The sequence below is a fragment of the Mesocricetus auratus genome, unplaced genomic scaffold (genome assembly GCF_017639785.1).
Source record: "Mesocricetus auratus isolate SY011 unplaced genomic scaffold, BCM_Maur_2.0 Super-Scaffold_100007, whole genome shotgun sequence".
NCBI lineage: Eukaryota > Metazoa > Chordata > Mammalia > Rodentia > Cricetidae > Mesocricetus > Mesocricetus auratus.
The window spans coordinates 7,626,722-7,653,926 of NW_024429191.1; the positions used below are offsets into that span (position 1 = coordinate 7,626,722).

General features: G+C 45.3%; 2 protein-coding genes across 3 annotated transcripts in view; one reads left to right on the forward strand and one right to left on the reverse strand.

Annotated features, from left to right (window-relative positions):
- Positions 1 to 4,366: 4,366 nt before the first annotated feature.
- On the reverse strand, positions 4,367 to 5,391 carry LOC121141080 (translation initiation factor IF-2-like). Its single transcript, XM_040747922.1, has 2 exons — positions 5,239 to 5,391; positions 4,367 to 5,143 (listed from the first exon to the last, which is right to left on the reverse strand). The coding sequence occupies exons 1-2, from the start codon at positions 5,389 to 5,391 to the stop codon at positions 4,367 to 4,369; spliced, it is 930 nt and encodes a 309-aa protein (XP_040603856.1).
- Adcy9 (adenylate cyclase 9) overlaps positions 4,560 to 27,205 on the forward strand; it is a 129,048-nt gene continuing 106,402 nt past the window's right edge. Inside the window, exons 1-2 of one of the 2 annotated variants that reach the window (XM_013121709.3) lie at positions 4,560 to 5,162; positions 5,347 to 7,085. In XM_013121709.3, coding sequence (XP_012977163.1) covers positions 5,390 to 7,085 — 1,696 coding nt within the window. In that variant the 5' untranslated portion in view covers positions 4,560 to 5,162; positions 5,347 to 5,389. The remainder of the gene's footprint in view (positions 5,163 to 5,346; positions 7,086 to 27,205) is intronic. The other variant, XM_005081664.4, reaches the window with a different exon arrangement.

Sequence of the window (27,205 nt, forward strand, 5' to 3'; positions counted from 1 at the left end):
AAATGTTACATAGCTCCTACAGTTTCTTGTATTCATTTTCTTCTTTGTCACTGTCAGCCATGGGATGAGATGAGAAGGATTTAACAAACACCCAGTGGGAGTGGGGCTGGGTGACAATCTGAGTGATGGGCATCGTGTTTTACTCAGACGGTCCCATCCTCATCGAAGCTTACCTTGCTGAAGCCATCCAGCAGCTCCTCCTTATTTCAAAATGCAGTCACCCTGGACGTTTGTCTTCCCAGCTCTAGGAGATCGCGAATGCCCATCCCACATTTTAGTTTTGGGTTCAGAGCAAAGCCTCAAGTTGTAGGTAGAGAAGAGCTGCATGCTCATGGATATTATATAAGGTGTTACTTATTCTGCTTATTAAAAACAGATGAGTCCAGATTACATCCACACATTCTTGGAATCCCAGCACTTGGGAGGCAGAGGCAAAAATTTAAGAACCATCAGCTTCATGACAAATTCAAGGCCAGACTGGAATACCAGGGACCTTGTCTCAAAAAACTGCTAGTAATAACAACAACAAGTCATGTGCTGGTGGCATGTGCCTTTAGCCCCAACACTCTCGGGAGACAGGGGCAGGAGGATCTCTGTGAGTTCAAGGCCAGCCTGGTCTACAGTGTGAGTTTCAGGACAGGCTCCAAAGCTACACAGAGAATCCCTGTCTCAAAAAACAAAAAACCAAAACAACAGCAGCAAAAGAAAAAAAACAACAAAAAACAAACCAAATAAACAAAAATAAGGGAGTCAAAAATTATTCTACATATATCTTATTTAATGTATTCATTCACTGAAGACTTGTTGGGTGATACCCATAGCTAATTTGAATACTCCTGGACTATGAGGGGACCTGCAAAAGATTTGGGTAGTCTGTAATCAACCTTCTTTACTTCCCTGGAAAAACTGGCCCCGTCAATGTGAAGACCCCTGACCACCACCTAGACCAGGAAGGCAATGATGGAAAAGTGTGGTAGAATCCTAGGAACTTACCCACATCAGCTGGACTCATAACTTGTATTTGCAGCTTTAGACATGACTCAATAGAACCAAGAGAATCTCATCTCCCTGTGGTTGTTTCTCCACCTAGCCACCGAAATAACATGAGTACAGCTAAAATTCAGGATCTGTCATGATGATGGCCAGAACTCAGCCAGCATACTGTTTCTCTCTGTTTGTGTGTGTGTGTGTGTGTATGTGTGTGTCTGTGTCTGTGTCTGTTTCTGTGTGTAGCTACATGTGTGTGGAGCCCAGAAGTTGATGTCATGTTTCTTCCTTAATTACTCTCTACTTTTATTTTTGAGACAGGGTCTCTCACTAACCCTGACAGTTTGTCAAGGCTAGCTGTCTAGTGAACTCCAGGAATCTTTCTGCCTCTGCCTCCCCAGTGTTGGGATTATAGATGTGTCCCCTCTCTCACTTCATGTGGGTACACTCATGTCCTCATGTTCTCATGGCAAGCATTTTACCGACTATCTGTGTGACTTCTGATGCCTTTGTCACCAAAGTTCTCCCTAAGCAGGAAAACTTGCAAATGAGAGAAAGTGAGAATTAGAGGCCGGATCAGGAAAGACTCTGTAATTGTAGAGTTTGTGCAAACACATTCTGATTCATACTGGGTCAGGATGAGCATTCAGAGTGAATCTGGGATGGAGAGAGCTTTTTGGAGAAAGCCATTATATCTTTCACACACATCCTGGATATGAAGCCCTTTGTATTTTGTGGAGGTGGAGAAGATGGACACTTCTATGCGTCGTCCCTCAGGTTTTTGACATTATGATAATGTGATGAATATTTTCTGTAGAACTCTCTGTTAAATTCAGTCTGTCTCCAAGCAGAGTTGATTGTCTTCATAACCCAATCATCCTTCCATGGCTTATTGAAAATTGGGATGGCACATCACTGTGCTCCACAGGGTTTACAGAATGATTCACACCCTAACCTGGAGGTCAGGACATCGATGGCAGCTTACAGGTTTCAACAGAAGTTTCACCAGCAGGGAATCAGTCTCACTGCTTCAGAAGCACATAAGAGAGAGGGAATGACACAAATATGCTCATTACCCATGTCTAACAACCTGGCAAGGTGAATTTAAGAATTTGAACGTTGCCATAAATGGTGGGTGGTTTAAAATGGTTTGTGGGAGGCAAGGAAAAGAGCAGACAGGTGACTGGCAGAATCCAGGCAGTGGCTCTCAACCTTCCTAATGCTGCAGTCTTTAATACAGTTCCTCATGTTGCTATTGTTATGAATTATAATGTAAATATCTGTGTTTTCAAATGGTTTTAGGTGACCCCTGTGAAAGGGTCATTTGACCCACAGGTTGGGAACCACAGGATTTGAGGTGATCAGGAAGTGAGGGCAGCAATGTACTAAGGGAGAAAATGTCTCACCAATGTGGGTTAAGAAAGGAGATAGGCAGTGATTAAGCTGGGCACAGTAAGGTTCAAGATTATCATGGCTTCCAAAGTCTGAGGCCTGTTTTTTAAATATGAACTTACTATTGCCCTTTGTGAGAGAAACTGGGCATGTTATTTTCTAGTCCCCGATCTCATGTCTCTAAGTGAGAGCAAATAATATCTTCCTTAAGGTGTTGTGGTCAAGAACAAGTAGGTCACTATGGAAAGTGTCTATTGGTCTCTGGCAGGTCACCACTCAGGTCAGTGTTAGCTGACCACTATTTTTTTTTTTAGAGACAGGGTTTCTCTGTATTCCTTTAGAGCCTGTCCTGGAACTCGCTCTGTAGACCAGGCTGGCCTCGAACTCACAGAGATCCACCTACCTCTGCCTCCCGGATGCTGGGATTAAAGGCGTGCGCCACCAACGCCTGGCTTAGCTGACCACTATTACTGCTAGTTTCTGCTATGTACTTCAGTTTTCAAACCCCAGATACACAAGGCACATAGCTGGTGCTCAATAAACATTCATTTTTATCTTTAACTTTGTTCTAAAATAATTTTAGTGTTAGAGAAAAGTTGTAAAAATACTACGGAGTTCTCTCATAGCCTATGCAGCTTCCCCTCATGTTAATGTCTTAGGTAACCACAGGACAGCAGAGTGCCACTGGATAAACTGCCTGTGTCACCAGCTGCCGCAGGCCTTTTCCTGCCTTACGCTCCCCGCTTAGTAACCAACCACTCCTAACTTGAGACAATACCTTTGGCTCTGGGCAATTTTGTTGTGGGTTATGTCTCAGATTGAGTTCCTTCCTCAGACATTTTCTCAGAAGTAAGAAGAGATTTTTGCATTTTGGACTGGAGTATATTAGCAAAGACACATTTCCTTTTAGAAAATTCCTATTTGCTTATGGTGGTGCAATACACACAACATAAAATTTATCATTTATGCGATTTAAACTTATCATTAAAACACTTCAAAGGCACTAGTATAGTCATAACGTATAACCACGATGGAGTTCATGGTGCTGTGTTCCCACTAGGCCCAGACTTCACCACCTCAAGAGGCTTGGTAGTGTAGTAAGTATCCAGTTCTTCATACAACTGCTGGCATCCACCACCTGTCTCTGTGGACTTGCGTGCTCTGGACATATCACATTAATTCAGTCACACGTGTGGCCTCTTGTGTTTGCTTTCTTTCACTCAGCATGTTTCAGACTGGCAACTGTACTTCATTAATTTTTATTATTAAAAATATTAAATAATATTCCATTGTCCATATTTTACTTTCCTATTTCCTAATTTCATAGTGAGTCTGGTGTGGACTCCTGGGATGGGCCTCGGAGTTCGGGAAGGGAAAGAAAAGTCCCCTTGATTGACAGGAAAGAGTTGTACTGTGTGGGGTCCAGGGCGAGACTAGGGAATATAGGGTTGTGTTTACTGGGGGCAGAGTTTACACAGACCAGTGTTGAACTTGGTCGTGGGAAGCTGACTTCTTTTAGTTTCCCTTGTGGCGAGGTAAAAATAGTTGTTCCTAAGGAGTTTGAGAGGTGTTCGGTGATAGCGTCAGGGCTTGGAAAAGGTGGTTCTCAGTGGCACTCCACTTTAGAAGCGTACCAGAGGTGCTTGGCTGGCGAAGGTCATCTCCATCCCCATCTCCCAAAGTTCAGAGGGGCCTAGCGCCACTGAGAACACACATTCACGGCCCGCAGAAGAGGAGCCACAATCAGGCAAAGCGAGTGGCTGAAAACTTCGATGTATCCAGAAGGTAAACGGCGCTCAGATGCTTTCTGTGCGGGTCTGGAGACCCAGCTGCGGGGGAAGTAGTCTGAGGAATCCAAGGCCTCTGAAGGAGGCGAAGGCCTGGTGCTCAGAGCAGGCAGCCCAGGAGCCGAGCGGCCCGGGGCGGAGGGCGGAGCCCAGAGCGCGTCCGCCCCGCCCCGCTGCAGCCCCGAGCCCGGTGCGCGCTCCTAGGAGGGGCGGCGCGCTGCCTGTGCGCGTGGCCCGGGCCCGGCGGTGGCGTGCGCGGGCCGCGCGTGCGCGCTGTGGCGGGGAGAGGGGCGGCGCGGGCGCGCGTCTGTCAGTGACAGCGGGAGGGGAAGGGGGCCGGAGATGGTGGCGGCGGCGGCGGCGGCGGCGGCGGCGGCTGCGGCGGCTGCTCTTCCGACATGAGGCAGCGGCTGCGGGAGGGCTGGCGGCGGGCGCAGCCGCAGCGGCATCTGTAGCTCAGGGCCCCTGGGGCGTGGGCGCGGCGTGCAGGCGACCGGCGTGCGGGCCGGCCGGCGTCGCGGGAGTCGGGCTCTGCGGCAGCCCGCACCGCCGTCCTCGGAGGGGCCCGCGCAGTACCCCGAGCTCGGCCCTGGGCGGGGGTGCGGCGCGTTCGGCTGCGGGCAGAGCAGGCCGCTCAGACGGGCGGCCCTCGGGCTCCGCAAGCTCGCGGGCGGGGGCGCGGGCCAGGGTAGCCCGCTGGTGCTCAGCCGCGCGGGGACTGGACGCGGCAGGAGCCGCAGGTCGGCCCGCGCGCTTTGACGCACCGGGCGCCTCTGCGGCAGGATGAAGCGCTGCTCGCCTCCGGCCGAGTTGTTTTTGCGAAAGCCGCTCCCGGTGCCCGGAGCGCTCAAGGTCTGAACTTCCCTCTGGAGCCGCAGTTGGAGGCGCGCGGGTAGAGGCCACCAGCGGGCGACGGCGCCCGAGGGGAGCGCAGCGCAGCGCGCCCGGGACCCAAGACTCAGCACCGCCGCGGCACGCTAACCCCGGGAGCACCAGGTACGGCCCGAGCGGTTCTGGCTCGCCTTGGCGCTTTTATTCGCCTTTATGAGCAGTTTTTGTGAGCATATGGTGCCTTCCCAAGTGGCTCGCCAGAGCTCGCACTCGCGACAAGCACAGGTCGCGTGGCCCTCCGGGAGTGTGTGTAGTAAGGCCGCTCTAATTCTGCTGGTTTTGCCCTCAGGTACCCCTGACCCGGTCGGGAAAGGTTCCAAGAGCTCAGCAACATGGCTTCCTCACCCCACCAGCAGCTGCTGCATCACCATAGCACCGAGGTGAGCTGCGACTCGAGCGGAGACAGCAACAGCGTGAGGGTCAAGATTAACCCCAAGCAGCTGTCCTCCAACACCCACCCGAAGCACTGCAAGTACAGCATCTCGTCCAGCTGCAGCAGCTCGGGAGACTCCGGGGGGCTTCCTCGGCGGATGGGCGGCGGGGGTCGCCTGCGCAGGCAGAAGAAACTGCCCCAGCTGTTCGAGAGGGCTTCCAGCCGGTGGTGGGACCCCAAATTCGACTCTGTGAATCTGGAGGAGGCCTGTCTGGAGCGCTGCTTCCCTCAGACCCAGCGCCGCTTCCGGTACGCACTCTTCTATGTGGGCTTCGCCTGCCTTCTCTGGAGCATCTACTTCGCTGTCCACATGAGATCCAAAGTGATTGTCATGGTGGTCCCTGCTCTGTGCTTCCTGGTGGTGTGTGTGGGCTTTTTCCTGTTTACTTTTACCAAGCTGTACGCCCGGCATTATGCGTGGACCTCACTGGCCCTCACCCTGCTGGTGTTCGCCCTGACCCTGGCTGCGCAGTTTCAGGTTTGGACACCTCTGTCAGGACGTGTTGACAGCTCCAATCAAACTCTCACAGCCAAGGCGGCGGCGGATGCTTGCTTATCTCAAGTGGGGCGCTTCTCCATGTGCATTGAAGTGCTCTTTTTGCTCTACACGGTCATGCACTTACCTCTGTACCTGAGCTTGTTTTTGGGGGTGGCCTATTCTGTCCTTTTTGAGACGTTCGGCTATCATTTCCGAAATGAAGACTGCTTCCCCTCCCCAGGACCCGGGGCCCTGCACTGGGAGCTGCTGAGCAGAGCCCTGCTCCACGCATGCGTTCATGCCATCGGGATCCATCTGTTTATCATGTCCCAGGTGAGGTCCCGGAGCACCTTCCTCAAGGTGGGGCAGTCCATTATGCACGGCAAAGATCTGGAAGTAGAAAAGGCCCTCAAAGAGAGGATGATTCATTCTGTGATGCCAAGAATCATAGCTGATGACTTAATGAAACAAGGGGATGAGGAGAGCGAGAATTCTGTCAAGAGGCACACCACCTCCAGCCCCAAGAACAGGAAGAAGAAGTCTTCCATACAGAAAGTGCCTATAGCATTCCGCCCTTTTAAGATGCAGCAGATTGAAGAGGTCAGTATTTTATTTGCAGACATCGTGGGCTTCACCAAGATGAGTGCCAACAAATCCGCCCATGCCTTGGTAGGTCTCCTCAATGATCTGTTTGGTCGCTTTGACCGGTTGTGTGAGGAGACCAAGTGCGAGAAGATCAGCACTCTGGGAGACTGTTACTATTGTGTGGCAGGGTGTCCGGAGCCCAGGGCAGACCATGCCTACTGCTGCATTGAAATGGGCTTAGGCATGATAAAAGCCATCGAACAGTTCTGCCAGGAGAAGAAAGAGATGGTGAACATGCGTGTGGGAGTTCACACAGGGACTGTCTTATGTGGTATCCTGGGCATGAGGAGGTTTAAATTCGATGTGTGGTCCAATGATGTGAACTTCGCTAATCTCATGGAGCAGCTGGGAGTGGCTGGCAAAGTTCACATATCTGAGGCCACGGCAAAATACCTAGACGACAGGTATGAAATGGAAGATGGGAGAGTTATCGAACGCCTTGGCCAGAGTGTGGTCGCTGACCAGTTGAAAGGTATGTGCATTTCTTTGTCACCTACCTCCCCCATCCTGTTTGCATTTAACAGTAATAACAGTGACTGAGGAGGTCCTTTCCAGCGTCAGTGTCTGGAGGCAGTTGGCTGTCTTGCACACCTGACTGGGAGAATCAGCGTGCCTGTTTGCTAATGAGTCAGATGTTGCAGACCTAGTCATACTGCAGGCAGGGACACCGAGACAGTGCTGACCTACTCGAGACCTCAGAAGGAAGGAGGACTTTGAAAACTCACGGCCTGCCAGTTGGCTGTTGATGTCTCTGAAATTGTGGTGGAAAGCCCAGTGAGAATGAGGGTATCGGAGCCCATTGAAAGGTGGAACTTTTAGCACTTAAATAATTTGCCTTTAAATTCCATGCACTTGTTTCCCTGTCTCCTTTGACAAAACGGTGAACCCCAAGTCCTCTTTCCTCTCCTGGCCTTGCTTTGCTTATGGTCAAAGTAGGGTAGGAAGCTGACTATTCAGTAAGATACTGGAAAGCTAGACACACACACTTGTCAGTACACTCTGCCTTTGCCTGAAGTCTCAGTGCCTTGCTGTCATGGTACCTGTCTTGCTTTATGCAGTCACTGCAGATTCAGAACTAGGTACGAAAGTGGAGTTCTTCCGTCTCCCTCACTGCCTCTGGCTGCTCGTCCTTAGTCTCAGGGTCCCTGCTGCTCTTGGTATTTTTGCTGGCTACATCTTTTTACTTTATTTTCCTGTTTTTATATAAGTCAAAAGTCTTCGAGATCTGGGAAATGGGTGTGTAGATTAATGGGACCCAAAACGAGGATTCTCAGTAATCTGCTACATTTCTTTGCCCCATTCCCTGAAATTTTAAAAAGTTCCCATGTTTTACTATAAATCTTCAGGGTTGAGGGAACATTTATTTTACAAGTACATAGAGAATTAACATTGATTTTGAAAAGCTACATTAAAGCTGTATTGTGTTTTGTGGTGCCCAATGCCGCATAATTAAAAGCCCCAGGAGAGGGACCCTTGGGAGGGGAAGTGATGGTTTAAATCAGAGAGTGGCTGAGTTGTACTAGTGTGGGCCATCTGCCTTATAGCACTGTTGGGAGTTCAGTGTGTGTTTTCTCTCTCAATGGGCATTTGTGGCCTGAGCTCCCTTGTCATTTTTTGTACTCTGGTCATTGTGGATTTTCTTTCTCCCGAGTTTCCTTTATTGTTTTTATTAGTTGTTGAAGAATTTATGGATACAGCAGGAAAATTCTCACCTGAGAATCCCCTTGTCTAGAGATATCTAAATGTGGTTGTTGACCAGCTCACAAATGACACCTCGAGTTGCTTTGGAAAGCAAGTGTCTTTCCAATTAGGGTCCTGGCACCTGCTTTGGGGCTTCCTGGTATTGGGACGTAAGCCCTCGGTGACATTTTGGCATCTTCAGGACTGACAGCTGTAGGGGTTGTGGCACAGTTCCAGACTGTGGTACTGGACCGCACTGCAATGTGTGTAACGACACAATATGCTGGGTCAAAGGACAGTGAAAGCAGTTTGGTGAGGTGTACTTTGTGTGACTCTGGACTTCATTTACTTTGTGTGACTTCACTTCAAAAATAAAAATAGGTATAGCTATTAAATAAAAATCGGTATAGCTATTAAGTATATAAGGAAGCTTCACAGTCATTGAATTCTGGAAATATCAGTGTTTGTTAGTTTGTGATTTTTGTTTTTTAATTCATAGGCCCAGGGTCTCAAAGAAACCTCCTCAAGAAAAATACAAAAGGAATCCTAGAGGAATTTAATGAATTTTTAAGTTTCAAAGAGTGTAAATTTAGTACATTTAACTTAAAAATAAATGTACATTATATACTTACAAAAATTTTGTAAATGGACAGGGGAAGGAAAAAATGAAGGGAGGGCTTAAGTGAACTGTTACTGATTTTTATATCTAGCATTCCCTCCCGGAACCATTCTCTCAAGCCTGACTTTTTTGCTTTTCCCTGCTCATTTGGACTCTAGCAATAGCACACGTCTGCCCAAGTCTCTGCCCCCTTTGAAACTGAGTCTTCTTAGTCTGGAATTGTGACAGCGTGGCAGGGAGCTACTTCTTTCTACCTAATGAGTCTGAGTGGAATGGTGACCCATTATTTCATCACATCCACACCTTCTCCCTCTCTCTTCCTCTTTGTTCCCATCCCTTTTCTCTCTTTCCCTGATTATAACACTCCTGTGTATGTCTGGCGCTGTGGATGCAAGTATGGACCCTGACAGTTCTGACCTTGACAAGCTTCTGGTTGACAGAGTTGTTGCAGAACCGGTCTCTATGTTTGGGGCATTTTAGAGAGAGGCTCATACTGCAATCAAGTGCAGCTCTACAGGTGGGCAAAGGAAGAGAGCTGAGCACAGAGCAGAGAGCATGGGCAGAAACTGTCAATGTGTTTCTCAGTGGGGTTGGGCTTTGGATCTAGCTCATCAGGACCTCCTAGCAATTGTGACCTAAGGAGTTTGGATTTGATCCAAACTCTCAAAGTGGCTAGGATCCCCTAATAGGACTTATGTAAAAGACCAGGTGATGTTCAGTGAAAACCCTTTTTCAGTTCTAGAGATTGTAGCCTAGAAGGTAGGGAATGGTGGCCTGAGGGAAGGTAACTGCAGTGTCAGTGGAGAGGCTGCACTGAGAGCAGCATTACCATAACCAGATGGGACCCCAAGCCAGGCCTTATCAGAGGCTGGGATGGGGCATGACCAGGTGTCATGGTTTGAAGGGAAGAGAGCCTTTACATTTCTGGAACTGACCAGGAGATTGAGTGAGGAAGGGTGGAGATGCCATTGCAGTGTGGTGAGAATGGAGGATGAGAGATCTGGATAAAGACTGTGAATGCGTCTGGAAACCCTGATCCCACACATTCACCTTTTCATCAGATTCTGTGCTGTGCCCAGTTCTAGGTTCTGGAGCTACTGTAGGGTACAAAATGGATTTAAAAAAATCCTGTTCTCATCTTATGAAACTGGGTTTTTAATAAAACAGGGGAGTTTCATTAGTGGAGTTAATAGGGAAACCCAAGATTTTGGAAATGGTCCACAGAGTAACAGCAATGATAAAACTAAGGAGAAGGAGCTAAATTTGAGCTACAGGAAGAGTGGTCCTGCTGTAGTGTTGAGATAAACCTTGGAGCTGGAGGGATCCTGGCTTCTCTGTGAGAATGGTTATCCACTGTGTTGGGTTTTCCTGTAGAGGCAGCAAGTGAAACTTAAAAGAAAGTGTCCCCAGCTGCCTTCTCCTCCCCATGTGGGTAGCCTTAGTCTTTGCAGAAAATTTCTGGTTGCCATTGCACTGTTAGACATACAGATAAAGACATTTTCCACAACCCAAATTTAGGCTGTGAGCACCTGGGTAAGAAACTTAGCCTCCAACTACATTTTTTTTTTTTTTTTTGGTTTTTTGAGACAGGGTTTCTCTGTATTGCTTTGGAGACTGTCCTGGAGCTGGCTCTGTAGACCAGGCTGGCCTTGAATTCACAGAGATCCGCCTGCCTCTGCCTCCCAAGTGCTGGGATTAAAGGCGTGCGCCACCAACGCCCCGCTCCAATTACATTCTTGGGTAGGGTATCTTGGATGTGCGGAGACACAGGCTCTCAGGAAGCAAGTGGCTTAGATAAGATGAAGCAGAAAGTGTGGCCCCACAGTTGGCAAAGATGACAACAGTCAGCGTTGGGGCAGCGGCCCTGTGAATGCTGTGAGACCTTGCTATGTGGCCTAGGTTCTCCTTGAACTTATAACCCAGGCTGGCCTCAAACTTCCAGTCCTTCTGCCTCAGCCTCCCAAGTGGTAGGATTGCAAGCGTGTGCTGCCGTGCCTTGCCTTTCCTATGACAATCTTTTCAGGCCCTTTGGGACTACATTACATGGCTTCAAGTAAGTTGCACACAGCTGTTAATTCTCAAGATAAGCTTTTGGGTGAATTAATTTTTGGCAAGGGAATTAAGAATGAGGTTTGCTGAATTCCAGGTGGAGGACAGAAGAAAGGAAGGCAATCTTTTAGGGTAGAATCACTAAGAAAGTTGAAAGCTAAAAAGAAGCTTCATAACAATTGTGTTTCTGCCGACTGGCCGGTATCACTTGTTTACTTAATCCTGGAAAGAGAAAGCTTTGCTGACTTTTCTACACCTGGGTACGTTGGGTGCAAGCTTGCTGGTTGGTGAGTGTGGTTTTGGTGTTTCTGCTGGGATTTTGATGTACTTGTCTGCTTATTCATTGTTCATCTGCATGTCTGCTTTTCTGGTGGTGGCAAGAAGTTGTTGGCCACAAAAAGAGTGGGACTGAATGGCACTGCATCCACTGGGCTGTGACATTCATATGCAGTTTGCATTTGAGACATTTAAAGACCTTCCTAACAGGATCCAGCATTGCTGGAAGGGATTTTACAACGGGATGTGTGTTTTGAAGTGGGAAGGAACTGACTCTAGACTGGCTGGGTCCACCAGTTGCCCAGAACCAATAGGAAGGAGCTGAGCATCACAGGGAGTCCTTGTCTCAGTGATGCCTGTCTTGCACAGAGGGAGGGATGGGCCAGGGGAAGGGGCAGGTTTCCCCTGGGGAACACTGGAGAAGGCTGAGGTCATGTTGTTCTGATGAATCTGGCGCACTGTGCCCGACAAGCTGCCATGTGCCCAAACTTGACTCAGAATTTGTGAAGGGAGCTGGACTTGAACTTTCCTGCTTTTGGAAACCAGGGTGTTTACTGTAACATTCATAGTGTTGTACTCTTGAGTGTCTGGTACCCTCTGTACTGAGTTGAGAGGACAGACTCAGTCCTTTGGAATAGATGAGAATGTCAACTTTCTCCTTCATGCTGACCATAGCAATGGAGGTAGGCCCTAGGAATGAGACAGATTTGAGAACAAGGTGAATAAAATCCTAGGTCTGGGACAATCAGGCTTATGAGGCTTTCTCTGAGCCCCAAAGCTTTTGGTCTCAGGACCCCTCTACACTCCTAAATTATTGAAGTTACTATTTGTCTATAGATCTTTCTCTTCTCATATTAGAAACTAAAATAGAGAAAGTTAAACAAATATTTTAAACTTATTTCAAAATAATAAACCTACAACACCATCACATTAATATAAACAACATTTTAATAAAAATAAAAACATAAAAAGTAACTGTTTTCAGACAAAGAATAGGTGAGAAGAGAGAGTGTGTTGTCCAAGTCTGTTTAATGTCTGTGCTAATCAAAAGTTAATTTGAAAAATTATAGACTCTGTATAGTGGAAATCTACAACTGTAGCCTTTTTTTGAGTGTGTCAGCTGGGTTGTCTTAACTGCCTCAGTTTGCGTTCTGGTTTTGGATAGTGAAGGACACACAGCACATCGTCCTTACACGGAGGAGTCCTTGGGAAGCGAAGGAGCAATTTATTGAGATTATTGTGTGGTTATTTTCTTTGACTTCATGCCAACACTAACAAATAGAAGTTTCTTTTCTTTTGGGGGGTGGCTTTTCAAGACAGTTTCTCTGTGTAGCCCTGGCTGTCCTGGAACTCACTCTGTAGACTAGCTTCTGCCTACCTCTGCTTCCTGAGTGCTGGGATTAAAAGTGTGTACCACCATCACCTAGCCTCAAATAGGAGTTTCTTACAGCTTAGGGACAACATGGAACCCAAAGCCTTATTGTCAATTTCTTTTGTATGCTGTCACAGAATGTTTTACTAGATTTTAAATGAATTTTCTCTTCAGGTGTGACTTTATAGTAACCCATTGGTCATTTGGAGATATGTACAGATGATGTTCCATGAGAAAGGCTACGGGTTTAGCTTGAAGCACCTAGATGCATAGCAGCTCTCCTGACAGCCACGGGACCTTGTTGTATGGCATAGTGCTGGAGGAATGTTTCCCATTTTATCACACAGACTATTAAAAAGACACACTCAAGGTTGAGATTTAATAGTCATTAATTTTTACTGCTTCATCAAGGACGTGCTTCAAGCATGGGGTGGTTAAGGGTACCATGACAGTGCAGTTTGGTCCTATTGCCTTGAGTGCCATGTGGGATTAGCTGTTGTAACACTATGACGCTGAAAAGACAAACAAGGTCTTTATGTCTTTATGAAAATAGTTTTGCACTCACAGATGCCCTGCTGTGCGATTTTTTTTTTAAAAAAAAGAGCACAGCTAGCTGTGTTTGTCTACTGTGCGTGTTTTACAGGTTTGATCCCCAGCCCTGCATGAAACCAAGTGTGGTGGTGCATTCCTGTAGTCTCAGCATGCAGCAGGCAGCAGCAGGACCAGAAGTTCAGGGTCATCTTCATGTACATAATGAGTTTGAGGGCAGCCTGAATTAGATAAACTCTATCACACAGAGAAATAAAAACAACAAAAAAGACAGTGCTTTGTATATAGTGCCCAAATAGACATTGTCTTAGATGTGAAATAAACTGCTAACATGACAGGTATTTTCTAGTTCGGAATTTTACTTCTCCTTAAAACTCCTCTGTGAGAAAGTGGGCTTGTCTGGCAGTTGTTTGGTGTTCCCACTCTTGGGCAGTGTGATTTAGTGGTTAGGTAGTTGGCTTCTGATTCATGTGGATCATGTTCTCTGTTCTGTGTTTCTTTACTGCAGGACCCAGACAAGCTGCCTAGGGGCTCTACAGTGCATAGGGAGCAGAGGTTCTCTGACAGAGGTTCTCTCTCAAGAGTGGCGTCAGATGAGTGGTCCAAGTGGAGCATTGATTAGCATAGTGACTTGTTTGCATAGTGGCAATGGCTTCTTGGTCACCAAGAGCCAAGTCTCCCCCTCTGGGCCAAGTTCTATTTTGTCTGCACAGAAGGGCTCTTCTCCTTTGATATACTCAGTTTGGTGAGCACTGAAACCCAGAACACACCAGGGACTGTGACAGTGTCAGTTTCTTGAATTAAAAAAGGCAAGTGTCCAAACTGCAAACCCCGATAGCTTGCTCTGGTTACACTGTAGCTGCTGAGCTTGGCTGCTTCCTCAATGGAAACCCTTGGGAGCTCAGCAGTATTGTTTTTGGGCAGCTTCAAGTCCCTACAGCTTTGAGGTACTTATAATGATGTGGCCCTAGATAATTGAGGAATTATGGGAAAGGCCTCAGCTTTGAGAGCCTGTAAATATGGCTGAAGTTTAAGCGAAAGCTGTTATTCTACTGTAAGCTCTTTTATTTATTCACTAAATATTGAATGAGTTCCTACCATTGGTGAGACATGGACAGAGACCCAGAGACAGACTGCGGTCTCTCCTGGAGCACGTGACCTGGATGTGTGAGGAGGCACGAGTCAGATGGCCACACAGCAACTGTGCACCAAGCTTGCCAATTGTATAGTGTGAGTCAGGCTGTGCAGGGGGGACGTGAGGGAAGTGAAGTAGGGAGACGTTCAGTAATTTGTAATGCTCAAGCGGCCAGAAAGAGTCAGGAAGTAGTTAATCCAGTACTTAAATCCAAAGGAATGTATCAGAAAACACGAGTACCCACCTCATTGAGTTGTAGGGATTAAATGTTAAGTACATGTCAAGTGCTTAGGAAGGACTTGGCACACAGTGGCTCTCATCAGAGGCTAGGTTCATGAGCTGATGGTATTGAAAGGGGTGATTCTTTTTCAGCAGCGTCTGAGCAATCTTACCTTTCACTACCCCTTTCCAGGTCACACAGCAATTTTACACGATGTCCCAGCTCCCAGCACTGTGAAGTCATATCACCGTGACACACATGCAAAGGATTTTTACTTTACTGGCCTTATTCCTTCCCTTTTTTATTTTGGGTGGTTCTTTAAAAAATTTTTATTTTATTTATTCCCTCCCTCCTTCCCTGCCTCCCCCCCCCCGTGTGTGTGTGTGTGTGTGTGTGTGTGTGTGTGTGTGTGTGTGGTGTGTGTATACCACCATTATGCACATGTAGAATGTGGAGGTCAGAGGAAATCTCCTGAGAATTGGTTCTTTTCTTTCAACATGGGATCCAGAGGTTGAACCCAGGTCCTCAGGCTTATACACAAGCATTTTTACCCACTGAGCCATCTTGCTCATCTGTTTCAAATTGGTTTTCTTAAAAAACAAAAAAAAAGGGAAGAGAGAGAGTCTTATTTTTTAGCTTATTTTTTAATTAAAATTTTTTTTTGTTTTTCAAGACAGGGTTTCTCTGTAGTTTTGGAACCTTTCCTGAAACTTGCTTTGTAGACCAGGCTGGCCTCAAACTCACAGAGATCCACCTGCCCCTGCCTCCTAAGTGCTGGGATTAAAGGCGTGTGTCACCACCACCCAACTGAAATATTTTTATTTTTAATTATATGTATGAATATGTGTCTATGTGAGCGTATGTGCATGTGAATTCAGTTGCCTGTGGAATCCAGAAAAGGGTGTCAATCCCGTGGTGCTGGAATTGCAGGTAGTTGTCAGTCAACTGACATAGGTGCTGGGAACTGATCTTGAGGTTCTCTTGAAGAGCAGCAAGCTCCCTTAACTGCTGAGCCACCTCTCTAGTCCCCCATTACATAATGCACCATTTTAATACCTAGTTTGTATCATCTTAAGCATACAGGTGTTCCCACAGCTGGGCTGCCATATCCTTTTATTCAACCCCAGTGGCTTATGGTGGATTTTCTTCGCAGCAGCCTTTTTAAGTAGAAGAGAAATTATAGGTATTGAAATCTCATTAATTCAGTTTTTTTGGTATGTTTATTCAGAGAGACAGCTAAAGTTTACCCTATCCTGTTTTGAAAAGAAAATTAATAGCATATGCATGTTTACATGAAGAAGTAAACCACAGAAGAAAGCAAGCCATGTGCACCCCCAAGCTCTTGGAAAGCTCTAGTTTGCGTTCTTGGAGTTGGCGATTATGAAGCAGTGTGGCATTTATTTTTACAGTGTCTTCCCACTGAAGTCTGCTGAAGGACACGTGCCTGTGAATATAGATAAGCAGCAGCAAAGAACTGCAAAAAGAAAATCCCTACACTAAGATATCGATGACCTGTTTGTAGCCTGAGGAATCTACTCAGTACAGCTGTGGGAGGTTCCAGAAGGCAACACCAGTAGTTCTCTTCCTAGGAGCCTTGTTCTGAACAGTGCCTCCTGGGAAGGAGTGCTGGGTACTCTCGTTTCCCTCAGACATTCATGTGTTTGACTTGCTTATTCGTGGGTGGTTTTTTTCACTCTACTGCAGTTTCCTGAAGTAAGGGATTTTCACAGGTTAAGCACTGCTGGCATATTGCAGCTACCCAGTGGTCACACTCAGCCCTCTGTCTCCTGGTTTGCACATCTGCGGATTCAGTCAACCCCAGATAAAAATTTCAGAAAAAATTGTATCTGTACTGAATATATACAGTCTTTTCTTTCTTTCTTGTCTGTATTCCCTAAACAATCTAGGACAATGCCTATTTATATCACTTCATATTAGGTATTATAAGAAATCTAGGGCCAACTAGTACTCAGGAGGATATGCATATATTACGTGCAAATGCTGTGTTTTTTTTATCTAAAGGATTGGAGAATTTATGAATGGACACTGGTTTAAAAAGTTAACTTCGCGCCCGTCCCGTGTCCCCTGTGTGTGTGTGTAGGAAATATTTCTACAGCTTCTTGCATTCCACATTGTAGACTGTTGAGTGCTTACCAAATCTTTCCTTATCACAAAAGAACCAAAACCCAAACTCAAATCCAAACAACCACCCTCTTGCAGCCTCTATTCAGTGAACTGCCCAGCCATTCCCAGCAAAGCCTGTTGCCTTCTCTGGCCTTCCAGTTTGTTCTGTGTAGGTGAAGGTATATGCCGACATGGAGCAGTATCCATTCCTGAGTTAAATCTTCAACATGGAGGATAGTGGCTTGACAGGAACTAGTGTGGGCAGTGGAAGGAAGCGCTGGTCAGGGTATGGCCTGGTGTGTGAAAGGGCCCTTGGGCATCGAGCATCAGCTCCTGGCCTGGTATGTTCCTGTGGCCAGAAGGCAGGAAGAGCAGCCTGGGCTGTAGGGCAGGAAAGCACAGGATTAGGAACTGAGGAAAATGCAGGGTTAGTTCACTCAGGCAATTTGTAAACTTTTTAAAATGGAGGGTTCATGATGTGTGTGTGTATGTATGTATGTATGTATATATATGTATATATATATTGAATAATTTTGTATTTTTTTTTCTGAGACAGGGTTTCTCTGTGTAGCTTTGTAGACCAGGCTAGCCTCAAACTCATAGAGATCCACCTGCCTCTCACTCCCGAGTGCTTGAATTAAAGGCGTGCGCCACCACTGCCTAGCTATAGTTTTGTATTCTTGATAATTCTTACTTGTCATTGTCTATGAAAACCAGCATCTCCTGTTCACCTGCCCCCTTCTTGAGGGAGCGAAGCTTCAGGCTAGTTGCTGCACATAATTTCCAGAATTTTTATGTAATACTATTCAAATTCTGTTCAATTTCCTTTTTTTCCTTCCAAAGGTGGGGGTTTCCTTCCAAACAAAAATCAGCTTTTCAGTCATTTGTTTCCATGTTTGATTTATTTGGGAAGTATTAGCTTACTCTTTTTAAAAAATAAACAATCTGGTCTAGAGAGAGGAAGAAAACTCACAGGTAGCTGATTTATTTTTTTTGTGTATGGATACTAAAATGTGTTGTCTTGAAAGCTATAGTATTTTAAGTAAACGTTTAATATTGATCTGGTTAATTTTACCCTAGTGTTTCTGCTTAAAAGTGTGGGTGGCACTATATTTGTGACTCTGTGTAACTGTGTTCTTATTCCCAGGAGATGTTTTTTATGGTCATTGCTGTTCCTTTTTGTCTTTTGAAGGAGCTGTTTGAACACTGAGGGGTCTGTGTTTCTGGAGGAAGAGTGTTGTTATAGAATTAATCGCATTTGTGAAATGGATTTGCTCTTGTGATTTGCTTTCCTTTTTGAGATGCTTTCTCCACCCCAAGTTCAGCACATTTGGCAGAGCTTTCCCCTTGCCTGCTTAGTCTTACTGGCTTTCAGATTTCTCTTGTTTATAAAATGTAAACTTTGAAGTAGCTGTGCCTTCAGGTCCCCACTGTCCTCTAGGAATAGCTGAGATTCTCTCAGGATTGGAAAATAGTACTTTTGTTAATACAGAGAAGTGGTTTCTCCTTTGTCCATTTGTTTAAACTATGAACCCTCATTTAGACAAATTTAGCATAGGGAAACTCAGATTTACAGAACCACTAAATTATGGGGTATGTTTGAGATTCTTAACTTCATAGAGGGTTCTTTGCTTCCTTTAAATATAAGTAAGGTTGAATTCTAAAAGTATAAATTTACACATGGGTTTCCAGGATCACATTTGTTATACAAAGCAAGAGTATTCCATGAAGACCCCCGCTTGGCTTTGAAAGTTTGAGAACTGCTTTTGAGATAGTTTGGAGGGAATGAGGAGTGAATATGATTGCTTAAAAGATGTGCTTTTTTTTTTAGTCTTCGTGTGTGTGGGTGGTGTTGGGAGTAGGTGGGGTTGGTGGGGTGGGAGTAGGTCGGAGAAATGAATGTGAAGGTCAGAGGGCACTCTTGAGTGTCGGTCCTAGAGGCAGGGTCTTTGTGTTGGTTGCTGCACAGGCTGGCTGACCTGGGGGCTTCTGGGGATTTCCCCTGTCTGCTTCCCATCTTGCCCTAGGAGCACTGGGATTACAGACGTGTGCTGCCACGTGTGCCGCTTTTGCATGTGTTCTTTCTTGTCTGTATGTGACCGGAACATTATGTCAGAGACTGGAAGATTAGTTGTCAATAAAATGACTTTCATGGTGTCTGCGAGTTTTTCATTAGTGGGATTGAGGCAATATTGGATTAGTAAGGTCCTTACCAGGTGCGCCATTCATAGGGTAGTTGCTTCTCCTGCCTTTTCCCCTCGGTGTGCCAGAGACCTGCTAGTCCTCCTATGAGTCCCCAGATAGACTTGAACTCTGGATTTTGTGTCACTTCAGTCGTTGATATAGAACATTTTATTTCCCCCCCCCCACACACAGTGGGAGGATGTACTAGGGGAGGGACCGAGAGCCCTGAGCATGCCACTGGCACCACCCTTCTGCTTTGTTTATGGTGGTTTGAACCTTGTCTTTCTCTTCTTGCATTTCTTATCCTTTCTAAGGGATAGCAAGGGCGCTCCTGGCAAGGAAGGCAACATTTTCTGTGGTTAGCTGGGCTGGTGAAATAAAGTAGCAAGGAAAAAGTTCTATTTGGATTTGAAATACAGTGTTGTCATTGAGTACCTGTGTCCCATGACCTGTGGGTGAATTTAACCTCCACAGAGATGGGGTGGTGAGACTGTAGCTGCCCTGAGAGTGCGGTTGCTTAGAGCCTGCCAGCCTGAGTCACGGTCTCTGAGGTCAGGTCAGCTTGCAGGATTAAGAACCTTAGGGTTGCCATACAAACAAGATATTTCAGAGGCCTTTCCTTGTCTTTTACACACATTTCCCAGAGGATCTCTCAGCTGGAATAACTTAGCACAGTGTTCTTTCTGGCTCAAGAGAGAAATTTTTATCATGAGCGCTTTGTGAGCTGATGGTTCTAGGATGTCAGCTTGTCCCTCTGCCGCTGGGAGTTCAAGTGGAAATGTTTGCTTTCCTAGCTCTGGCCATGCTGTTACTTTATTTAGTAGCAATTGAGTTTCTCATGCCTCCCTGGGAGGTGCTCCTCCTTGCAGTAAGGTTTCTTTTGCTCTTCAGTGGCCTTGGCTGAGGATTTTTTTGAGATACAATTTACATGGCGTGCTTTTATAAAGCAGTCAATAAAATGGGTTTTAAGCTACGCGTACTTATTTATTTGTGTGTGTGTGTATGTGTGCGGGTGTATGTGTACGGGTGCATGTGTGCCAGAGCATGACAACTTGTGCAAGTCTCCTCTCCCCTCCCACCATGTAGGTCCTAGGGATTGAATTTAGGCTGTCAGGATCAGGGTTGGCAGCACACACTTTACCCACTGAGCCATTTCACCTGCCTGATTCCCTGGCTTTTTTTTTTTTTAATCAGAGCTGTGTGACCATTAGTACAATCAGTTTTCAGAATTTTTATTACCCATTAGCTGTCACTTCACAGTCTCCCCAAGCTTACCTCCCAGCTTCTGTTTCTGATGGTGCAGAGCCTGCAGATATTTCATATAGAATCACTGGACCTTTTGCTAGATAATCATGTGCCTCTGCCTGGGGGTCACAACGAGGACCCTGCGGTGTTAGGCAAACACAGTGTACTGGCTGCAGCCTCAGCCTGGTGCTTCCTGAGCCTGGGATATTGTAACAGAACTCAGAATTCCACGTCAGTGTAAGGGTAGACTTCGTCCATCAGTACATGGAAAAGGTATTTCTTTTGAAATAAACAACCCAGCTGACTAAAGAGGAGTTGAAACGATAAGGAACTTTTATCATTTAATAATATACTATGACTGAGCTGTTGCTTTTTTATTTTTGCCAGTGTTTCCTGAAAGCAGGGTTAGTGAGAATTAGTAATGGATTATAATTTGATGTACATGTTTCCTATAACCAGTTTAGTTAGGTTTTTTTTTTAATAGCCTTTCTTTTAGGCTGATTCCAAGTTGATTAAACACTAAGTTCTTGAGACCTTTCCCTTTCTTCCAGCCGGTTCCTTAATAAAGGGTTTTAGGGGAAGCGTGTGGTTAAGTATGAAACCACTCTCATTTGATATTTTGTGGATGTAAGTACCAATTATAGTAAAGTCTTTCTGGATGTCTGGGTTTTCTGAGGAGCTAAAGATTTCATCCATTAGTCAATAAGAGAAAAAACCCTTTCTCTTTATTTATTTTGGATACAGAGTCTCACTTTATAGTTCAGGCTGGCCTTGAACTCTTGGCAAGTTTCCTGCCTCAACCTCTCAAGTGTTGGGATTTCAGGCAAGAGCTACCATGCCTGCCCAGCAAGTTTTCCTGTTTTAACCAATTTAAACATCTGGTTCTACATTTCTGCAATGTATGAAACAGTTTCATAAAGATAAAATATGCCAAATAAAATGTAATTTTCTTGATGACTCAGTTATTTTTTACTACTTGTTATTTGGCCTTTACTAATATAGCAATTTCCTTTTAAAAATAGGATTTATTTTGCTTTGCTTTAAGCAAATGAAGATTGCTCTGTTTTTCCAGTCCTTATATTTTAAAAATTAATTTTTCTGCTCACTCTCTTGATGCCAGCTCTTACATAACTGTTAGTATATTTTCTTATAGCAAATTTGTTCTGGCTTTTACATTACTTCATAAAAACAAAACAAAAACCATTTAAACATGTTAATCCTGCTGAGACAGTTTGATTGAAAGAGCTAGGAATTTGAGCTAGGTTTGGTGGTACTGGCCTGTAATTCCATGACTTTAGAGGTAGAGGAAGGAGGATCAGGAGTTCAGGGTCATCCTTGGCTACATAAGGAGTTCAGGGCCAGCCTGGACTACATGAGACCCTGTCCCAAAACAAATAAAAAATAGCAACCTAGAAAGCAAACAAAAGGACTCAGAATTCAGTCTTTGTGCCATTTTTTTGCGAATAAATTCTGAATAAATGAAGTTGCAAGGTACACGAGTTCAGAATCAGTATGTTACTACAGAATTTTTTTTAGTATTTATCTGTTTGTTTATTTGAGACAGGGACTATATAGCCCAGTCTTGCCTCAGACTTACTATCTAGCTAAGGTTGTCCTTAAACTCCCTCCTGTTTCTACTTTCCTAGAGCTAGGATTATAGGCATGTGGCACCACACCAGACTTTTGAGTTTTTTTTAAAGGGGGGGTTCATTGGAATTTGTATCTTAGTCAAAACAGCATGTTTTCTATAGTACCAAAAATAGATTTTTTTATGTATGTAAAAATAAAAGATGGGACTTCCAGACCAGATTCTATAATTGTTAATTAACTAGAGTTAATAATGAACCCCATAAGCAGCTATATTACAAGCTTAATATGTGAGAATTAACCAAAGACTGATTTTTATTAAAGTGTACAAGAATTTCTCAATAGTATATTGCAGAATTTCACAAGAAACATCTGGAAAATTATAGAAACTGTTACATATAGAGCATATGTGTGTTTTCGACATACTGCCAAGGAGAACTGGATACCTATCTTCCTCTGTAGTTTATGCTGAAGGTATGTGTGGAATTTTCATCCTGGGAATCTTGTGACCTCATGTTTAGTAGTACTGACAGTGTTGGCTTGTCACAAGTGTTGGGAAGGCTTGTGCTTGTAGAAGGACCCTGGGCATAGCTAGCTTGCCCTGTGCAGGCTGTCAGTGCCTTAATTTTCAATGTGGTATGTCATTTAAAAATGGTGTGTTGTTACTTAGGCAATTTAAGTATCTATTTTCTCCATGGAAAAGAGAACCACTAAACTTGAAGGGTGTGGATTAGGGTTGATGAGATCATGTGTATGGAGTTGTTGGTCCTACCGGAGTTCAGAGAACATTGATTTACCCCACTACCTTCTCCAAAAGCCCATCAGCACTAAAACCCACATATTTGATGCTACCCCATGAAAAATGCTGTACAGATGTGTGACTCAGAATGTACCTGCATCTCACATCAGGCATGTTAGCCAGAGGTAGTACAGTAGTCCTCACTCTGACTTTTAGGGCTGGTCCCTTGATCTTTGGTGGAACTCTGCCTTTCCTGTGGCTTCCTTAAACCATAATTTCAGTGTGTCACTGTCCAGGCCATGACCGTGGTGCAGGGCAGCATGCTGTAGCTGCACCTCAGAGGCATACTCAGCAGCTGTAGCCAGTTGTGTTTTATCCGCAGACACATGCCAGGCCCCATCTCACCACCAGGACACATGGTAACAAAATCCCTGCTTGAGGGAACCTACCCTGAGGTAAGGAAGACAGATGCAGGGCCAGCTGGACATCGTACCCAGTGTGATGTAGGGCGGGGCTCAGATGCTGGAGTGAGTGCATCTGTGGTGACAACTGTATTAGTCTCTAACAGGCACTTAGCAGTTTGGAGGCTGGTATGAGACTGTGCATTTGTGGGTGGCTCGTGCCCATCATCCTGGAGCTCAGCAAGTGAGGCAGGAGGAACCACGGCATGTTCTGGGTCAGCCTGGCCGAGAGTGAAACCCTGTCTCAAAAAACAAAAAACAAAACAAAAAGAAGCTGGACATGGTGGTTCATATCTATAATCCTAGCTCCTGGGATTCTACGATGGGAGAATGGCTCTAAATTCAAAGCCAGCCTAAGCAATAGGGTGAGACCTTGTCTCAAGTAAAATAAAACAAAGCCCCTCTCATGTTGCCCCACTTCTGTGGGGCTTCCTGGTGTTCTGTTGTAACAGCCCTTTCAGGGCTCACTACATGCCACTCCCCCAAGCCTTGCTGATACTTTACTTATTTATTTTTGGTTCTCCATGTTCTGAAGGGAAACTTTAGAGCCATCTGCTTTAAAGTGGCCGATTCCATGATATTGAGTACGTTCATAACATTGTGCTACTGTCACCTCTGCATTTCTAGCACTTTCATCACTCACAAGAAGTGCCTTGTCCCCAGGAAGCAGTCATTCCCCATTTCCCCCAAAACCAACATCTTTGGATCTCTAGGAGTCACATTCTCTAGACATTTCATATAAGTAAAATCCTACATGTGACCTTTGTATCTGGCTTCTCTTGACTATTATATATTTTCAAGTTTTATCACTGTTGTAGCCTGAGTCATTACTTGGTTCTTTTTTATGGCAGTGTAATGTTCTATTGTAGGTGGAGACCACATTTTAATTATCTATCCATTTATTAACAGACGTTTTGGTGGTTTCCACCTTTTGACTCTGTGGTTAGTGCAGCTATAAGTATTTGTGTACAACTTTTTATGAGTACATGTTTTTGGTTCTTATGTGTTTATGCCTTCAACTAGATTTTCTGGTTCACCTGGTGTAGTTTTTTGACAATAGTCTGCCAGTTTCAAACAAGTAACTTATAAAAAGGACAATATGGAAAGTCATATCTGCCAGCTAGAAGTTTTGGGAAACATCCCAAAGGCTTAGAGTGAAGCCTTGGTTCTACAAATCTTATAATATTTTTGTTTGTTTTGTGGTTTTGTTGTGGTTGTTGAGACAGGGTCTCACTGTGTAATGCTGACTGGCCTGGAACTTGCTATGTAAACCATGATGGCCATGAACTTACAGATACCCTATTACTTCTGTCTCCTGAGGACTTGGGTTAAAGGCATGCTTAGCCTGTGTATTTGCTTTTTGAGACAGGTTCTCGATGTGTGGCCCAGACTGGCTTCAAACTTTTGATACCCTTTCCTCAGTTACCAGAGTGCTGGGATTGTGGGTATCATTGCACTAGGCTTTGAATTATGTAATCTTGATAGCACTACTTTGTTGATAATAAGTTGAAGTAACATTGTGATTAAGATGCAGTTATAGCAGGGCAGTGGTGGCTAGCGCATACCTTTAATCCCAGTACTAAGGAGGCAGAGGCAGGAGAGTCTCTGAGCTCAAGGCTGGCCTGGTCTACTGAACAAGTTCCAAGATGGCCACTGCTACATACACAGAGAAACCCTGTCTCAACACCCCCACCCCCAAATGCAATTATAAGGCAGATCCAATATTGAGAGACTTTTTGATGTATCAATATGACTGTTTTGAGATTATGTGGTAAACAGTACCTAGGGCAAGCTTTAAAAAAATATTATATAGCTGGGTGGTGGTGGCACACGCATTTAATCCCAGCACTCGGGAAGCAGAGGCAGGCAGATCTCTGTGAGTTTGAGGCCGGGCTGGACCAACAGTTTCCAAAACAATACAGAGAAACCCTGTCTCGTAAAACCAATATATATATATATATATATATATATTATCCCAAACAAATCTAGGAACTTTCTGGTTCAAATGAAGTATCTGGATAGAGTATAGTAAAATGAGGCTTCCCCTCTGGTCCAATCTGTGCCCAGCTGGGCTGCACTTCTCTTGCCAGCTGCCCCGAGAGCCTGGGACATGGATACTTTCCATAGTCGGCTTCGTTCCCACACACTTCCTTAATATAGAACATTTTCAAAAGAAACACTGGCTACTAGGGAGCTCTGCTCCCAAACATGGTCATCGGTTCATAGTTCATTTTATTTTGTTTTCATGTAGTTAAAACAAGGGATAATATGTAAACTTGTCAGGGTAACTGAGTGTCATTATGGCTTAGGGTAAAAAGGAGAAACTGGAGTTCTGAGTCAGTAGAGGAAAAGGCAAAGTTGGGAGGTTGGGAATGTCCGTAGGGCATGAGGGTGTGCCCTGACTCTGCCCTGGGCTGGACTCCCTTCCCAGCCAGTGGCATTAACTTTCCATTGGTGTGCACTGGCCCACCTGAAAAGATGACTTTGGGAGCCAGCTCAGAATGTGTATACATGGCCCGGTTCTACGCCCTCCTCCCCGCTGTGGATGGCCTCCAAAGCTGTTAGACAACCCTTGGGCTTAGGGTCCCAGGAAATGTGTATGTGAGCTGGGATGTCGCTGATGTCTAGAGATAAAATTGTTCAGGGTGAGTGGCGCTTCCCCAAGAGGCAGGGGGCTCCAGAGTGGGTGCCAGGCAGAGAATGTGCTGGAAGGTACTGTGTCATAGTCAGATTTCATTTTGCCCTGTTTTGTTTTGTCATGTTGTGTTTGGGACAGAGTGGATCTCACTGTGTATTCCAGTCTGGCTTCAGACTAACAGCAATCCCCTGCTTCTGCTTTCTAAGTGCTGAGCGTGTAGGTGTGTACTATCACTTCCAGGCACTGATTTTGTTTTAAACTTTAACTTTTTTTTGTTTGTTTGAGGATTTTATACATGAGCACTAATAACATTTGCTATTTTTTAAAAGCCACCTACCTATATGAACATCCATTGGTTGAGCACTAAGTTTTTTTTTCATTTTCCTCTTCCTTTTTTTTTAAAATTTAAGTTAGAAACAAGCTTGTTTCACATGCAAATCACAGCTACCTCCCCTCCTCCCCATCACTCCCCCCCCAGACCCCCCAGTCCTCCACCCAATCTCCACTCCGATCCCCAGGGAGGGTGAGGCCCTTCATGGTGGATCTCCAGAGTCTGTCATATCATCCAGGGTAGGGTCTAGGCTCTCCTTCAAGAGTCCAGGCTGAGAGACCATCCCTCATTGTGGGATCGGCACTCAAAGTCTATTTGTATGCCTCCTCACTGACACCCACATTCAGGGGGTCTGGGTTAGTTCCATGCTTTCCACACAGCCATCAATCTGGGATCCAAGAGTTCCCCCTTGATCAGGTCAACTGTTCCTGTGGGTTAAACCAGCCCAGTCTTTTTTTTTTTTTTAATTTAAATTTAAATTTAAATTAGAAACAAGGTTGCTTCACATGTCAATTACAGGCCCCTCTTCCTTTCCCTCCCCTCCTCCCACACCCTCCTACCAAGCCCTCCAATATCCCCTCATTTCCCCAGGGAGGGTGAGGCCCTCAATGGGGGTGTCCATAGTCTGTCATTTCATCCAGGGCAGGGCCTAGACCCACCCTTGAGGGTCCAGGGTGAGAGTGCATCTCTCATTGTTGGATGGGTGCCCAAAGTCCATTTGTATACCCGGGATAAATACTGATCTACTACCCAAGGCTCAATAGATAACCTAGGCCTCCTCACTGACACCCACATTCAGGGGGTCTTGATCAGTCTGGGATTCAAGAGCTAACCCTTGTCAGGTCAGCTGTTCCTGGGGGTTAAACCAGCCCAGTCTTAACTCCTTTGTTCATCAGTTCTCCCTCTCTGTCACTGGATTCCTTGAGTTCAGCTCAGTGTTTAGCTGTGGGAGTCTGCCTCTGCTTCCATCAGCCATTGAATGAAGGTTCTGTTTCCCAGACTCTCTGGACATGGGATTGTAGGCTGGCACTCCCCAGATCTATGTCTAAAATCCATATATGAGAGAGTACATACCATGTTTCTCTTTTTGTGACTGAAACCAGCCCAGTCTTAACTCCCTTGCCAATCAGTTCTCCCTTTCTGTCACTGGATTCCAGGAGTTTAGTTCAGTGTTTACCTGTGGGTATCTGCCTCTGCTTTCATCAGTCGCTGGATGAAGGTTCTGTTTCCCAGACTCTTCTCTGGCAATGGGATTGTAGGCTGACACTCCCATGATTCATGTCTAAAATCCATATAGTACATACCATGTTTCTCTTTTTGTGACTGGGTTACCTCAGTCAGGATGGTTTCTTCTAGTGCCATCCATTTGCCTGCACATTTCAA